The 16,119-nt window shown below is 39.6% G+C and overlaps 1 protein-coding gene across 3 annotated transcripts in view; it reads left to right on the top strand.

Moving 5' to 3' along the window:
- Positions 1-13,659, top strand: part of BEST3 (bestrophin 3) — a 116,305-nt gene extending 102,646 nt beyond the window's left edge. For all 3 annotated transcript variants that reach the window (XM_077468993.1, XM_077468994.1, XM_077468992.1), the window contains 3 exons: positions 4,809-4,889; positions 6,758-6,909; positions 8,747-13,659. In XM_077468993.1, coding sequence (XP_077325119.1) covers positions 4,809-4,889; positions 6,758-6,909; positions 8,747-9,608 — 1,095 coding nt within the window. In that variant the 3' untranslated portion in view covers positions 9,609-13,659. The remainder of the gene's footprint in view (positions 1-4,808; positions 4,890-6,757; positions 6,910-8,746) is intronic.
- The last annotated feature ends 2,460 nt before the right edge of the window (positions 13,660-16,119 follow it).

Below are 16,119 nucleotides of genomic sequence, written 5' to 3' on the forward strand. Positions count from 1 at the left end.
TTGTTGGTGGTAGTGTCTTTGGGGGTGCACATAGCAGAGAGTGAATAAGAGGGTGCAGATCGAGAGGATGAGGAGGGTGCAGAAGAGTAAGGCTGAGTGAGTCACTCAACCAAGCCTGGTGCGTCCTTTAAAGTAATTGAACGCACCTTCTGCAACTTCCCACTTTGGCTCAAGCCTATTGCTCCTGCCCTACCCCTACCACCCCTGTGGAAGGGCTTGCCTCTTCCTCTGCCTGTCATTTTTTAAATGACCCTGTGACAAAACTGTCAGTCCCTATACTGATAAAGGACTGCTGCAGTATAGGACAGCAGTCAGCAGTAGTGCACCTCAACCCTATGTATTGTGGACCTATACCAGTCCTTAAGGAATAGCAGACTGTACCTCACTCAACCCTATGTACTGTAGCACCCTAGACCTTACCAGTCCTTATAAGGACCTTTGTTGAACAAGTAGGTTGTGAATGATTAGCAGACTGTACCTCAGTCCCTATATTGATAAAGGACTGCTGCAGTATAGGGCAGCAGTGAGCAGTAGTGCACCTCAACCCTATGTATTGTGGGCCTATACCAGTCCTTAAGGAATAGCAGACTGTACCTCACTCAACCCTATGTACTGTAGCACCCTAGACCTTACCAGTCCTTATAAGGACTTTTGTGGAACAAGTAGGTTGTGAATGATTAGCAGACTGTACCTCAGTCCCTATACTGATAAAGGACTGCTGCAGTATAGGGCAGCAGTCAGCAGTAGTGCACCTCAACCCTATGTATTGTGGACCTATACCAGTCCTTAAGGAATAGCAGACTGTACCTCACTCAACCCTATGTACTGTAGCACCCTAGACCTTACCAGTCCTTATAAGGACCTTTGTGGAACAAGTAGGTTGTGAATGATTAGCAGACTGTACCTCAGTCCCTGTACTGATAAAGGACTGCTGCAGTATAGGGCAGCAGTCAGCAGTAGTGCACCTCAACCCTATGTATTGTGGACCTATACCAGTCCTTAAGGAATAGCAGACTGTACCTCACTCAACCCTATGTACTGTAGCACCCTAGACCTTACCAGTCCTTATAAGGACCTTTGTGGAACAAGTAGGTTGTGAATGATTAGCAGACTGTACCTCAGTCCCTATACTGATAAAGGACTGCTGCAGTATAGGGCAGCAGTCAGCAGTAGTGCACCTCAACCCTATGTATTGTGGACCTATACCAGTCCTTAAGGAATAGCAGACTGTACCTCACTCAACCCTATGTACTGTAGCACCCTAGACCTTACAAGTCCTTATAAGGACCTTTATGGAACAAGTAGGTTGTGAATGATTAGCAGACTGTACCTCAGTCCCTATACCAATAAAGGACTACTGCAGCAGAAGGGCAGCAGTCAAGTATAATATTCTTTCTATATTTGGAAGAAAGAATATTATACGTGTACAAGCCTATTACCATAGCAGTCCTGAAAAGAACCTTTGTGGACCTAATAGTAACAGCTACTGATTAAACTGACTGTCCCTCACTGCCTCACACACAGCTTCCTGCCTGTCCCTATTTAAACTGACAAAACAGAGGCTGCTGGAACAATAACTTGAATAGCACTTTTGTGGACCTAATAGTAACAGCTAATAATTAAACTGACTGTCCCTGCAGCACACAGCGTACTGTCCCTCGCTCTACGCTGACAAGAGACAGGCTGCTGCAACAATCAGTAGCACAGCAGTGCCTCAAACCTATATCCTGAACTACACCTAACACCTATACCAGTCCTGAAAAGAACTTTTGTGGACCAAATAGCTAGCGATTTGGGTCACTGCAATCTCTCCCTGCTCCACACAGCAACCTCTCCCTATAGTGACAGAAGAAAGAATGTAAAATGGCCACCGGATCGGGTCTATTTATAAGTTAGGGGGAATTTCCAAGTGTCCATGTGCTGTAATGTCTCAATTGGCTGTCCTGTACCCCATGATGGATGTGTCATCATAGGTCAAAGTTCTTTTACACAGTAAACACGGAAGTCCGCCGGGCGAACGGCGGCAAAAGTCCGCTGATCGGGCGGATGGCGAACAGCCGAAATTCGCCGCAAAACGACCGCCGGACGAACCGTTCGGCCATCCCTAGGTATCACTACTCAATATAAATAGGACTGTATTGGTACACCTACACACTTAAAGGCGTACACAAAGGATCATTTGATACTCAGAACTTTATGATAATCTTGCACCATTTTGCACTATTTAGTGTTTATTCAATTATTATTTAATGTTTAGCATCTGATGATGATTTGCATGATTTTGCACTATATTAACTGTTTGTTTTAATTATTTGCATAGCAGTAGCTATTTTATTCACTTTATGAATTTATAGTAATGTGTTGAGCATTTTTTGAAAATAATTTATTTGCGTAGTTTGCATAGTAGCAGTTTGCACAGCAGCTAAATAATCGCATGTACAGCAAATAATTTATTTGCGTAGTTTGCACAGTAGCATTTTGCACAGCAGCTAAATTATTGTATTCACAGCAAATGATTTATTAGCGTAATTTGCACAGTAGCAGATTCCACAGCAGCTAAATAATCGCATGCACAGCAAATGATTTGTTTGCAGAGTTTGCACAGTAGTATTTTGCACAGCAGCTAAATAATCACATGCACAGTGAATAATTTATTTATGTAGGTTGCACAGTAGCAGTTTTGCACAGCAGCTAAATAATCGCATGCACAGCGAATAATTTATTTATGTAGTTTGCACAGCAGCAATTTTGCACAGCAGCTAAACAATTGCATGCACAGCAGCAATTTGCATTAGGATTCACCAATAGTATTGATATAATTATTGATTTATTGCACTTTATCTATGAAGTAGAATACATATCAAACAAGAATTTTCCATCTTTGTAGTAATATTTGGTATATAGTTTGGGCTACTCTAGATTTCACAGGTTGCAGGTTCGATTATCTATCTCCCGGCTTCTGGATGATTCCAGAACATAGGGCAGGAAGAGTCAAATAGGCAGCTTGAATATTTATTGTGTGCCAGACATTTCCTGGGGAGATGTGCCCAGTAGAAGGGAGAGCTGTGACAAAGCTTGGGGGGGCTATTCCTTAGTATCTTTGGAGCTAAAGATCTGGTTTGGAGAGGTTACTGAAGAGTGCTTGGTGGAAGCTGGAAAGTGTGTAGCTGACCTGTAGCATTTTGAGCATTAATCTCTCCTTCACTGAAGAGCATTCAGTGGAAACTGGAAGTGAGAACCTATCATGCAGACAAGGAGAGGCTAGAAGAAGCTAGGAATGGTGCAGTTACCCTGTAACATAGGGATGTCTGATGGAAACTGGAAAGTCTTCAGCTGTCCTGTGACATTGTGAGAACTGACCTGAGCTCAAAGTCCTGGTGACTGTGTATTGTTTTACTTTTGGGGTGATAAGTTCCAGACAGCTCTTACAAGGTCTTAGTTCTGGACATTCCCCTTGGTCCCTGGCCATTGTTCAGGGAAGTCTAGCCTAGTGAAGAATAGACATGTGGACTGCCCAAAAATTTGTTAGTTTTAATTTAATTTGTTTTTTGTTTTTTTTCGTAAATTAAAAAATGTGTAAATTCGAAAAATTTGTAAATTCAAAAAATTCATAAATTCAAAAGTTCTTATTTTTGAATTTACGAATTTTTTGAATTTACACATTTTTTCGAATTTACACATTTTTTTCAGGAAAATCTGAAAATTATTTGAAATAATAACTATCTAACTAACTAATAATAACTATTAAATTATGGGTATTGGAATTTCCTTTCAAATTTGGCTGTCAGTAAACGTAACAAATTTATCTGAAGTTACGAATTATCTGAAAAATAAAGAATGCACATTTAAACAAGTAGAATGTAACGAAATAATAAATAATGATAATTTATTATTATTTTATTGTTATTTATTATTATTAATTTGTTACATTCCATTTGTTTAGATACAGCATTCGTTATTATGTATAATTCATAACTTCGGATTAATTCATATTCGTATTCACTAACAGCCAAATTTGAAAGGAAATTACAATATCTATAATTTAATAGTTAGTAATAGTTAAGTTATTATTTGTTAATTATTATTTCAGATTTTCAAACTTTCTGGGTTTTTGATTTTTCATTCTTATTTTCGGATTTTCGTTCTTTTGAATTTTCGAATTCTCATTCCCATTTTTGGATTTCCGAATTTCTGAATTTCGAATTTTCTAATTTACGAATTTTGTAATGTTTTTAATTTCCGAAAATTCAAAAATTCAGATATTTCTGTATTAACAAATTTGTCTAAATTTGTTCAAAAAGATTTTGGAACTAAACAAATTGCACATTGCCTAGTGAAGAATGTCTTCCTGCTACTATCCAGGGTTCCTGGAGTATCCCATACCACCCTACCCCCCTCTCCTGTTTAAAGTTCTTTAAACAATAAATTATAAAAAGACAACCCATTAACTGATTATTGGAGCCAGAAGTTAATGGGCTGTTGCTTGGGTGATTGGTGGCCTCTGCACTGTTTGGGGAAGAATCAGTTCTTGCCAGTAGCCCCTTCAGTACACATTTTTTGAGAAATTGTGCATTTTTTATACAGGTATATGCATCAGATCAAAATGACAGACAAATGAGGAGGAAGTAGGAAGGACTTTGTTACAAAAGAGGGACAGCCCCTCCAAATCAGGGACAGTTGGGAGCTATACAGAAGTACAGGCAAGAAATATACATGTAGCATAGTTCTTAGTGTTTACTATGCTGTAACTGTTAGCAAATGTAAGCCTCAAAAACAGTTTATTTTCATTGTCTTCGTTTTTATTATAGGTGGCTGAGCAGCTAATTAACCCTTTTGGAGAAGATGATGATGACTTTGAAACAAACTGGTGTATAGACAGAAATTTACAGGTTAGGAATTTTGCATGATTCTTTTTTTTTCTGAGAAAGCTACCATGGATGGAGTCTGCACACAAAGTGGTGTTCTGAATTGGCGGTGCTACATGTAGCATTAAAGGATTGCAAGAGCCTAAGATTTTTGACCACTTTATGGGTTGTAAAACGTACCTGTTACTTTCTACCTTTTTATGTGATGTAAGAATGATTTTTCAATTGCTCCTCCAGCACAACAGTCTTGTTTTGACACCAGTTAAAAAAATGTATTCATCAAAACCATAAAACATGACCTTTATATTAGTACCTGTGAGTGGCTTCCTTACATTGGATTATTATTATTATTTTTTTTATTAATATTATATTGTGTATACATTGTTATTGTATATGGCTATAAAAAGATAATTTGCTTCAATTATGGACTATCTTGCATTTAACCCAATGGCTGTGAGACTACTGATAAGCTTTCTCAGCTAATTGGGGCAATACATTTTGAAAATTTGCTGTTATAGTGCTGTTTTAAAATGTCTCTGTGTTCACTCATGGAGCCGGCATGTATAAAAAAACAAATGTCTGATGGAATCTTCCTGACTCTTTTCTAAGTGCCAGCCCATACTTGCCAACTGTCTCGAATTTCCCGGGACATTCCTGGGATTTAGACCTTTGTCCCGGTCTTAGCGTTTCCTGGGAAATTGCAGTTTTCCCATTTTTTCACCGCTACGCTAGAGGCCGCAGAAGGCACAGGAAAAATGTTTCTGCTGGCCGCCATTTTACTGAAGATCAGCTATCATGAGGAAGAAAAAAGGGGCGTAACTCAGGCTCTGCCTCTTGGTTCTTCCTTTCGGCTTGTCTTCTGTAATGGCGCAGAGGCCAAATCACCTGTGGCCCACACCCGAGGGGACACCTGATGTAAGAAGGGACTCCACTGGCTGGGGACACCTGATGTAAGGATGGACTATGCTGGCTGGGGACACCTGATGTAAGGGGGGACTCTGCTGGCTGGGAACACCTAATGTAAGGAGGGACTCCGCTGGCTGGGGACACCTGATATAAGGAGGGACTCTGCTGAGGACACCTAATGTAAGGAGGCGCTCTGCTGGGGACACCCGATGTAAGGAGGGCCACCTGATGTAAGGAGGGCCACCTGATGTAAGGAGGGACTCTGCTGGGGACAGCTGATATAAGGAGGGACTCCACTGGGGACACCTGATGTAAGGAGGGACTGCGCTGGGGACACCTGATGTAAGGAGGGACTGCGCTGGGGACACCTGATGTAAGGAGGGGCTTTGCTGGGGACACCTGATGTAAGGAGAGACTCCGCTGGTGGCATCTGATGTAAGGAAGGACTCCACTGGGGACACCTGATGTAAGGAGATACTCTGCTGGGGGCACCTGATGTAAGGAGGGATTCTGCGGGAGGGCACCTGATGTAAGGAGGGACTCTGCTGGGGGCTTCTGTTGTAATGAGGGACTCTGCTGGGGTCTCCTGATGTAAGGAAGGACTCCACTGGGGGCACCTGATGTAAAGTAAATAAAATAATATCTTTTATTTTCAGATGTTTTTATCTTTATCGAAATTTGCTGTAGGAATGAAGCATAGTACTTTACAGATAATAGTTAATTATGAAGTTTTGTCACTAGTTGCATGGGACAAAATGGCCTGTGAAGGGGTTCACAATCATTGGATTAGCAGCCACAGTTGTATGGACAGCCATACCTACAGGTAGGTGGCAAAGAAGCACAAGTAAAACTTGTAAATAATCTTCCACTTAAACATCCTTATCCTTGGCTAAGGTCATGAAATACATCACATGCACTATGAAGCTGTGTTACTAAAAGAGTTATTATAGGCTTTTAAATAATAATAGCTAAATCACTGGTTTTAGGTTTCCCTAATGGCTGTGGATGAGATGCATAGAAACGTACCAAAGATGAGTAGAGACATCTACTGGAATGACTCTGATGCACGACCACCATACACACTTGCAGCTGCTGACTACTGTATTCCTTCATTCTTGGGATCAACAGTCCATATGGGGTAATTATCATTTCCACCAGGTAAAAGCGTATTTCCAAAGTTAGTATGAAGCTTTACTAATGTGTACATTCCTACACAATTCCACACAAACAGCACAATTCTACCTTGCTAATGTTATCAGTCACTCATTTAAGAGAAATAGAGATTTCAAGAAAAAAGAATAAGGGACGCTTTTATTTTCAATGTAAGTACCGACCTTCATTTTAAAAAAATTTAACTAAACTAAATTTTAACTAAATGATATCCTTATTTTCCAAAAATAATTCACACATCTACTACTCAAATGAGTTGTAAACCTCTGACATGAAAAATAAACAAAGCACACCCTTCTATAGTGTTTGCCTATAGGCTCCAACTTTAAACACTTAAAGAGGAAGTAAACCCTGATGAGTTTACTTCCTCTTTTTTTCCCTGCAAAGGTAAAGCATAATGGACTACTATGCATCGCATAGTAGCCCATTATGTGTCACTTACCTGACACAGGAGCCAGCGAAGTCGCCGCTGTCCCCTGTAGTCCTCCGCATCCATCTTGCTTGTGGCGTCTCGCAGCTCCGCCGAATGACAGCGGCGAAGCCGCGATGACATCTCTCCCGCGCATGCGCACGGGAGTGGCGTCTCGCAGCTCCGCCGCTGTCATTCGGCAAAGCCGCGATGACGTCACTCCCGCGCATGCGCACGGGAGTCGACAAATGCGGCAGCTCCATTCTTGGAACTGCCGCGTTTAGTGCGCCTGCGCGCCGCTGTCTACGGCGCATGCGCCGTAGACAGCGGTGCCCGTTTTCGGGCAAATATCTCCTAAACCATATAGGTTTAGGAGATATTTCTTGGACCTACAGGTAAGCCTTAATCTAGGCTTACCTGTAGGTCAAAGTGGTTTGTAAGGGTTTACTTCCTCTTTAAGCTCCATACACACAATCAGATTTTCTGCTGATTTTTTCCTTCAGATTTACCAAAACCATTTAATATGAGGTCAAACCTCAGGAGTTTCCATTTGTATGCAGTCAGGCAGGCCCTTGCACTACATGGTTTTGGTAAATCTGAAGACAAAAATCAGCAGAAAATCTAACAGTGTGTATGGGGCTTTAGGGTTATTTTATTAAAACTGGAGAGTGCAAAATCTGGTGCAGCTCTGCATAGAAACCAATCAGCTTCCAGGTTTTATTGTCAAAGCTTAATTGAACAACCTGAAGTTAGAAGCATATTGGCTACCATGCACCAGATTTTTCTCCAGTTCAGTTTTAATAAATCAACCCCTTTGTGTGATTTCTGTCTGCTGTCTGCCTCCTCTGCTATCTTCACAATTCATTTCTGACAGTTAATGTCGACTCCAAAGGAGGCAGGGGGATAGGGGAAGGAAGCTCCAGCACACAACCTGTGATTGAGACCCCCAGATGTGCATGTTCAGACATACAGTGGGACCATGGACAAAGAATGTAATCACTCACTAACAGGAAGTCAGATCACAGCAGCAGTAAAGAAAGGGATTTGGATACTTGAAAGAGACTGAAAGCAATAGAAGTTAGAAGTTAAGAATACGTAAGATTTTATTTTTTTCAAATCAGATTTTAGTGTCACTTTAAGTTTTAAACTAACTGTTACATCATTCTATGTCAACCAAATTCCTCAAGTACCCCCTAAAGGCCATGTTTTGGGAATTTCCATTAGACAAAATAGCAGTCATAAATACCAAGCTAATAACATTGATTTAATGAGCCTGTGCAAGGTAAAGGTCATCCTGAAAACATGACTTTTTGGAGGGACATGAGAACTGAGGTTGGGAACCATTGTTCCATGCAAACAGTAATACATTATTTTCTGCTTTTTGTCTCTGCTGCAGGCTACCTGATTCTGTATTTCTACATGAGGACTGGTTTCTGGATGAAGAGAAGCATAGAAGACAACCTTCTGTTTTAAGAAGAGTCAAGCGGTTTTTAAGTGTCCATGAGCATCCTGAATCTCCCAGCAGAAGTACTTTTAGTCGACAGGGAAGTGATGCGTCAGCTACATTCTTTCCTAGTGAAACCAGTTACATAGGCAGTTTCCATGATGTTCCATCCAGAAGAACTCATTTACATGGTAGTAAGAGGTACGAATCTATGGATAAAAATGTGAAGCCTGGCACCACTAAAAATGATTTAACTGTTATTCGGGAGTCTAGTAGATCAAATACTTCCGAAAGACAACCCTCAAATGAAAACAGCATTACACCAAACTCAGCTTTAAATGTACCTGAAGTGGTGGTTACTACTTCTTCTGAAACTCTAGTCCAAAATGATGCCCCACTGCAATCAAATCCTCCACCTATATCAAACATTGTAATAAATACTGACTGTGTTCAGAAAAACACTGAGCAACCAAGCCCTGAAATAATTTCCAAACAAGATATTCAGAAACAAGGGTCAGTACAAGCTCCACTGAATACAGGTGAGGAGAAATTACAGCACATCACTAAAGATCAGCTGATTGCATCCCATCGTTTAAGTGAAACTATATTCCCAACACAAAGTCCTTTCACATTTTTACAGCCACCGGATACATCTCTGCATAATATACCTTCTTTGCCTTTAGAAAGGGAAGAGCCTGCTTTAGGTGCTCACTCAAATCCCACTGAAAATTTGCTGGATTTATTGAGCCACATTGCCACCAAAGAAACAGACATTGTTGACTTTCATGATGAAAAGAAAGATGGGAAAATATAAGAAAATAATAAATCCTGTAAATGCAAACATGCAGTTCTGGGACAAGAGAATCTGCCTAACAAGAGGAAAGACTTTCATAACGCAAAAAACATCTAAGAACAAATGTTTGCAGTTAAGCTACTGACATGGTCATTTAATACTTGTTATCAACATGGTGCAATTCTCGCAGGAAGCAGCACAGTCTATTTGTATAATACAGTGCTTCTTTTCTAATTTCCAAGGACAGTAACAGAACATTGACTGTACCCATCAGAAGAGGTTTGAAACTTGCACTTATGAAATCAGTCTCTGAATTAGTCACTAATCACTGAAATATGGTTCTAAGGCCGGTTTCACACTGCTACACTGCGGTTTGGCCATGTTTTTCGCATGTTTCTGAAAGCGCACTATGCTGCATTTTTAAAACTGCAAGTAGAACTTTAAAAAACGCAGATATACTCGCGCTGCCCCCAAAGCACAGTGCAGCAGTGTGAAACCAGGCTTTTTCCCACCACATGGCTTGGGCAATACCACCTATACCTAATGTTATTTTTTAAATGCCTTTAAACACACCTATTTCATTACCTAATCGCCATATTGATAGGTTAACTGGGCAAACCCATAAAATGTAGGCCAAAGTGACTTCTAAAATCTTCTGCTTGTCTGCTAAGAGGTCTACAATTGCTGCAGAACCTAAAGCTCACTACAGTAATGGTTAAAAAATGTTTCAGATCTCTATTCCATGCAACATTCTGCCTGCAAAAAATAATCAAAACGAATAAAGGTACTTTGACAGACACACCACCAGTGTTAATTTCGCAGACGAAAATATTTTCGTTGCCGAAATTAGCACTGGTACGGGAGATTTTAGTGGACTAAAATGCAACTAAAACTAAAACAATTCAGATGACTAAAATATGACTTAAACTAAAATGGCATTTTAGTCAAAAGACTATGACTAAAACAAAATCGAAATTTGACATTAAAATTAACACTGCTCTGCTGGCCTCATCTAAATCGGCAACACAATTCCATCCCCAGCCTTTAATAGCACATTAAAGTTTAAACATGTATTGCACTATTCCACTACCACATAAGAATAAGTAGGGGGCATCTACTAAGCTGCTGAACGAAAAAATAAAAAATAAGAAAAGGGCTTTTCTTATTTTTTACTTAATATTTAATGCTGGTAATATATTCAGGTAATATGTGCAATGGCATTACAGCCAATAGAGTTTACAGGTTTTATTTGTGTTTTATTTTTTATACTTTAAAGTTTCACTTCTGTTTGTCAAAAAGCATTATTTTTGAGTGTTTATGAAACTTTATTTATAAAGACATTATATATCACAAAGGCTAAATCTATGTCTGTAGTATATGTTAAAACCATAATTCCATAAATAATGTTATTACATTATTACCCCTAGAATTGGCAATTCTGGAGAAATGCTTAAATAATGCATTACAATTTAACTAAACTTATTCGATTTTAGCTGTTTAAAATGTCTTGCAGATTTTAGTCGACTAGAATACCACTAAAACTAAACCAATTCAGATGAATAAAATACGACTAAAACTAAAAGAACATTTTAGCAAAAGACTATGCCCAAAACTAAATCGAAATTTGACATCAAAATTAACACCACACCTCACTTTACTCAGTAGTTGTGCCTTGGATATAATGGAAAACACCGAAACGTTTTACTATTTAAAAGCACCAGTTGGTACCTTTTAGCCTAGCCCTCGCTAGAGACTCTTGTGTGACCTACCTGCGGTATATTCAGACAGCTTCCAGCACCCACATTTCTGGGCATTTCAGTGGACTTTGTTACTGGTAGCTCTACCACCTTAGGTTCAAGCATTTGAGACTTGCCCACAAATCCATGTCTGGTAAGGACTTTTTGACCTCAGATCTCATATTTAAGAGGACCTGCCATGTTTTTTTCTATTACAAGGGATGTTTACATTCCTTGTGATAGAATAAAAGTGCCAATTTTTTTTAAACAGTGTAATAATAAAAAATAAAAGGTAAAATAAGCTCGCATGCAGAAGCGAACGCATACGCGAGTAGCGCCCGCATATGAAAACGGTGTTCAAACCACACATGTGAGGTATCGCCACGATCGGTAGAGCGAGAGCAATAATTCTAGCCCTAGACCTTCTCTGTAACACAAAAAATGCAACATGTAGAATTTTTTAAACGTCGCCTATGGAGATTTTTAAGGGTAAACGTTTGTCGCCATTCCGCGAGCAGGTGCCAGTTTTGAAGTCTGACATGTTGGGTATCAATTTACTCGGTGTAATATTATCTTTCACAATATAAAAAAAATTGGGCAAATTTTACTGCTGTCTTATTTTTTTATTCAATAAAGAGATTTTTTTTTCCAAAAAAGGTGCGCTGCCCAAATATGGTGTGAAAAAAGTATTGCAATGACCGCCATTTTATTCTCTAGGGCGTTAGAAAAAAAACAATATATAATGTTTGGGGGTTCTAAGTAATTTTCTAGCAAAAAAAACTGTTTTAAACATGTAAACACCAATATCTCAAAATGAGGCTGGTCCTTAAGTAGTTAATTCTATGTACTGAATTAAATTCAAGTTAATTTATGTTTACTTTTGTTAGTCATACCAAGTTGCCATGTAAATGAGAGACCCTCAAATGGATTTTCTAGTATGTTTGTATTGCACATTTATGTGTCTTCCTCCCACTCTTTGAGTGTGAATGTGTCCAAAGCTGCAATCTACACATTTAATGTAAACAGACCAAGCCAGCACAGAGCTACGTACATAGGCGTGCGCACAGGGTGTGCCTGGGCACACCCTAATCACCTGTGCAGTGCAGATTCTCCCTACTGCCCTGGCTCCCCCTGGCAGCTGTCAGCTTCTTTCCTCTTCTCTCCCACCAGCTGTTGATGCGGGCACACACAGGGGGATATTTTAGAATGAGTGGGGGTAAAGGGCCTGTAAATATGTAAATTTACTGGCCACTTCCCTTTCTGAATGAACACAGGGAGCGATCGTTACAGTGTGTTTGAGTTTTGGCATGCACACCCTAATGCAATAGGCTGCGCACACCTATGGATATGTATAAAGTGTCTTACAATTTTTCATACATGTTGTTTTCTTCGCTATGCTCTGTTATAGTAGTCAAGAGCTATGCTATCAGAACACATTTCTTCGTTGTAGTGAAATTGTGATCCCATGACTTGTGACCATATGTGATGTAAAACACTCCAACATAAAGATATATAGAAAGGACAAAAGCAGATATTGTCATTCCTACTGTTGACAGGAATGACATTTCATACATTTACACTGAGATTATTTGTAGCATAACTGTTTGTCTATTGAAACAAGTTTGCTCTTCAGTGCCATCTAGTGGCCATAATGCAGTATGTCCCTTAGATTGCTCTGACACTCCTAGAAGATAAGTGTGCGCCTCAACACCATCTAGTCACCACAATGCAATATTCACACAATCTAACTGCAGGGAACATAGCCCGAGGAGATTTGATTTGGATCTATTTGCAAAAAACTAATTTACATGCAGTTTCGATGGACAGCTTTGTGAAGTTTTTATAAATACCCCACATACTGTGTGCAAATAAAAAAGAACTATAGTATTTTTTGTGCCATTAAAAATGTTTTGTTGACAAAGGCCATAATGAAACCAAGCAAAACAAATAAGTGTATATAGAGGAAAAAAGAGTGGTGAAGGATTAGGCTATCTTTCATCCCTGGTTACCTGAGTTATTGTCCAACTCCTTAAATAAAAACCATTGCTAGTTACATGAACTATTTTTACTAGCAATAGTACCAACAATCTGATTGATACCCATTGCTCTCCTCCTATTTCTTTGTAGGTAATGATTATCTCTTACATCACCTTATTACCATTCCTGTTGAATTGCTACGATTAGTGATACAATTGTTCCTCTTTTGTTTCTTTTCTTTACTGCTGACACTCGAAATATGTATGTTACTCTTGTCACTTGATGTCACTTGTCAATATTCCTTTGGAAAAATCAATAAACTTTTTGAAAAAGAGAAAAAAAATATATAAAAAATGCAACACACCTGTGGGAAGTGCTTTGTCCAGCCACACGTGCAGGGAAAATACACACTGCAAACACAGCAAAACGCATCAAAAACATAACATACCGTGGCAAATACGAAGCCGTGTGAAAGAGCCTTAAGTGGACAACCTTAATGAGTTTGGTGCTTCTATTGTGACTTTATGGGTGAACTATCCTACAGTGCTTGCAGTTACAGATGTCAGTCAGGGCTTGTCTATATGCCTTGTCACAGGCTTACTTTAGAAACTAGAAAATACATTTCCTGGAGGGAATGCTGAATAGCATCAAAACCCCATCAGAATTGCCCCATCAAAACTATCCCATCATATTCCTCTATTATAAATCAGTACATGGTGTGTCTGTGCTCTCCCCCGGGCTCTGTAATCTGAGATGCTCCAGCCGCCTCCCCCCACTCCCCATCACTGTGTATAAGAAGCTTTGGTAACCATGGAAACAAAACAGACAACAAAAGCCTGGATGCCCTAAATGTAATGAAATATTCTGAAATGATCACTAAACTTAAACAGCTTTTTCACAAAATCTGTAAAAGATATAGCTGAATATCTTGTGAACATTTTAAAGTTTGGTGTCTGTAGGTGAAAGTATGAAGGAGCTGGAACTTTTGGTAGCGGAAGAAGATTTTAAGGATTTTAAGGATTTTAAGCATGCTCTCATTGACTTCAATGTTAAAAAAGTGTTAAACAGCTTAATATTTTAAAAAATATAAATAGTAGAAAAAAAGTTGAAGAAGTGCACACATCAGCTGAAAGCTGAACATTTTAAAAGTTGAATGGCTTTAATAGCTGAAAGTATGCAGAAAGTTACGCAGAGCCAAAATACGTACAGAATAATAAAATTAAAAAGGATGATGATGATGATGATTAACAAATAAAAAAACGAATAACAATAGTGGGACTGCTAAAGCAGTCCCACTAAAAATGTTCAACCATTAAGAAATAAGGGAATTGCTATTGCCAAAGTTTTTAAAATATGCATGGCTTTCTTAGTTACTAACCTGATGTGAACATGAAGGCAGTGACATCTGAATAGGCCTATACTTACAACTACTAGAATTGTGTACTAGGTTATGGACTGTGGCAGAGTGCACCACTACTCACCTTCCTCAGTGGAGGACATCTATCTTTTAACTTCTCTCCTTCAACATTTTCTTACTTTATTCTGTGTTTTCCTGTATACCACTTTACTATTTGGCTTTCTGTTGTCAATTTTACTGTGAATTCTTTCAGCAAATTTGCAGTTAAGTTACTCAAGGTCTGGTATTTGGCTGATTTACGAATTACATAATAACTTTCTATGGAGTGAAGGTATGATCTGGATGATAACCAGGAATGATAACCAAAGGAGCCCACGCCTTTGAAAGAAATGTTACCTGATAAAAAAGTGGCTTGAACCAGAAAGCTCGAAGAGCATAGGTGAACTCAGTGTACATCTGGTCGATGAGGACCTCGGAATTAGCTCTGCACCTGAGAAATGTAAGCCACCTCTTCCACTGAATGGTCAAAATGTATCTATCCTTGGGAGCCCCTGCTGAGACTGAGGACAATACAGTGCTGGCGGTGTGATAAGTGGGCACATATTACTACAAAATATCTTCCGTCCCAGGTTTCTATGGAATGTGCCACCGTTATGCATACGTCCCTGTCGCCCACTCACGTCTAGTCACAGATCCAGGTATGTATGGTCAAGGTAAGTGGAAAAAGTGCACATGTTCTCCAAGACTCTGGCAGCATAGGTACCCTTGTACATACCTGGCTTGTGGACCATGAACATTTGACCCAGAGCCAGGTAGTAGTTTTGTGTGTACACAGTGATTGTAAGACATACCTCACTGCCATGGTGACCTTTAAACCGGTTGGGAAACTGTATTCCACAAAGTAGAAGAATCTCCTTTACTGTTGCACGGTGTGATCCTAGGGAAAGAGTGTCCACTGTTTCAGGAACTGTGCAGTTAGGGGAAATAAGCCTCAGAACATGAAAATACTGTACTATCTTCTGAGTGGGAACTGAACCCATCTGAACATAACTTTGGTGCTGGTGCCATATGGGTGACCACTGATGAAAGTGTATCTTTTCATTTTACCATGTTAGCTGGCAAACAAGAGGTGTCCCCAGAAACCCACAAGATGTCTGGTATGCCAGCTAGAGTTCTCTTGGGACAGCTTTGAAGCTGCTCAATGACGTGATCCTACTCCTACAAAGCTTGAAAGAACATGAAGATAAATAACAAAAACCTAGTGAGTCCTGGGGTGTAGTTTGTGTTTCCTCATACTCTAGTCAAACAGGGATTGCTGTACCAAGTTGATAAAATTTCAGCCCCGCAAGGATTTACCCCCTTCCTGATCAGGCCATTTTTTGTGATACAGCACTGCTTTGCTTTAACTGACAATTGCGTGGTCGTGCGACGTGGTACCCAAACAAAATTGACATCCTCTTTT

Source organism: Lithobates pipiens, unplaced genomic scaffold, assembly GCF_037356315.1.
Source record: "Lithobates pipiens isolate NorthernLeopardFrog02 unplaced genomic scaffold, aLitPip1_a1.2 Scaffold_8, whole genome shotgun sequence".
In the NCBI taxonomy this organism is placed as follows: domain Eukaryota; kingdom Metazoa; phylum Chordata; class Amphibia; order Anura; family Ranidae; genus Lithobates; species Lithobates pipiens.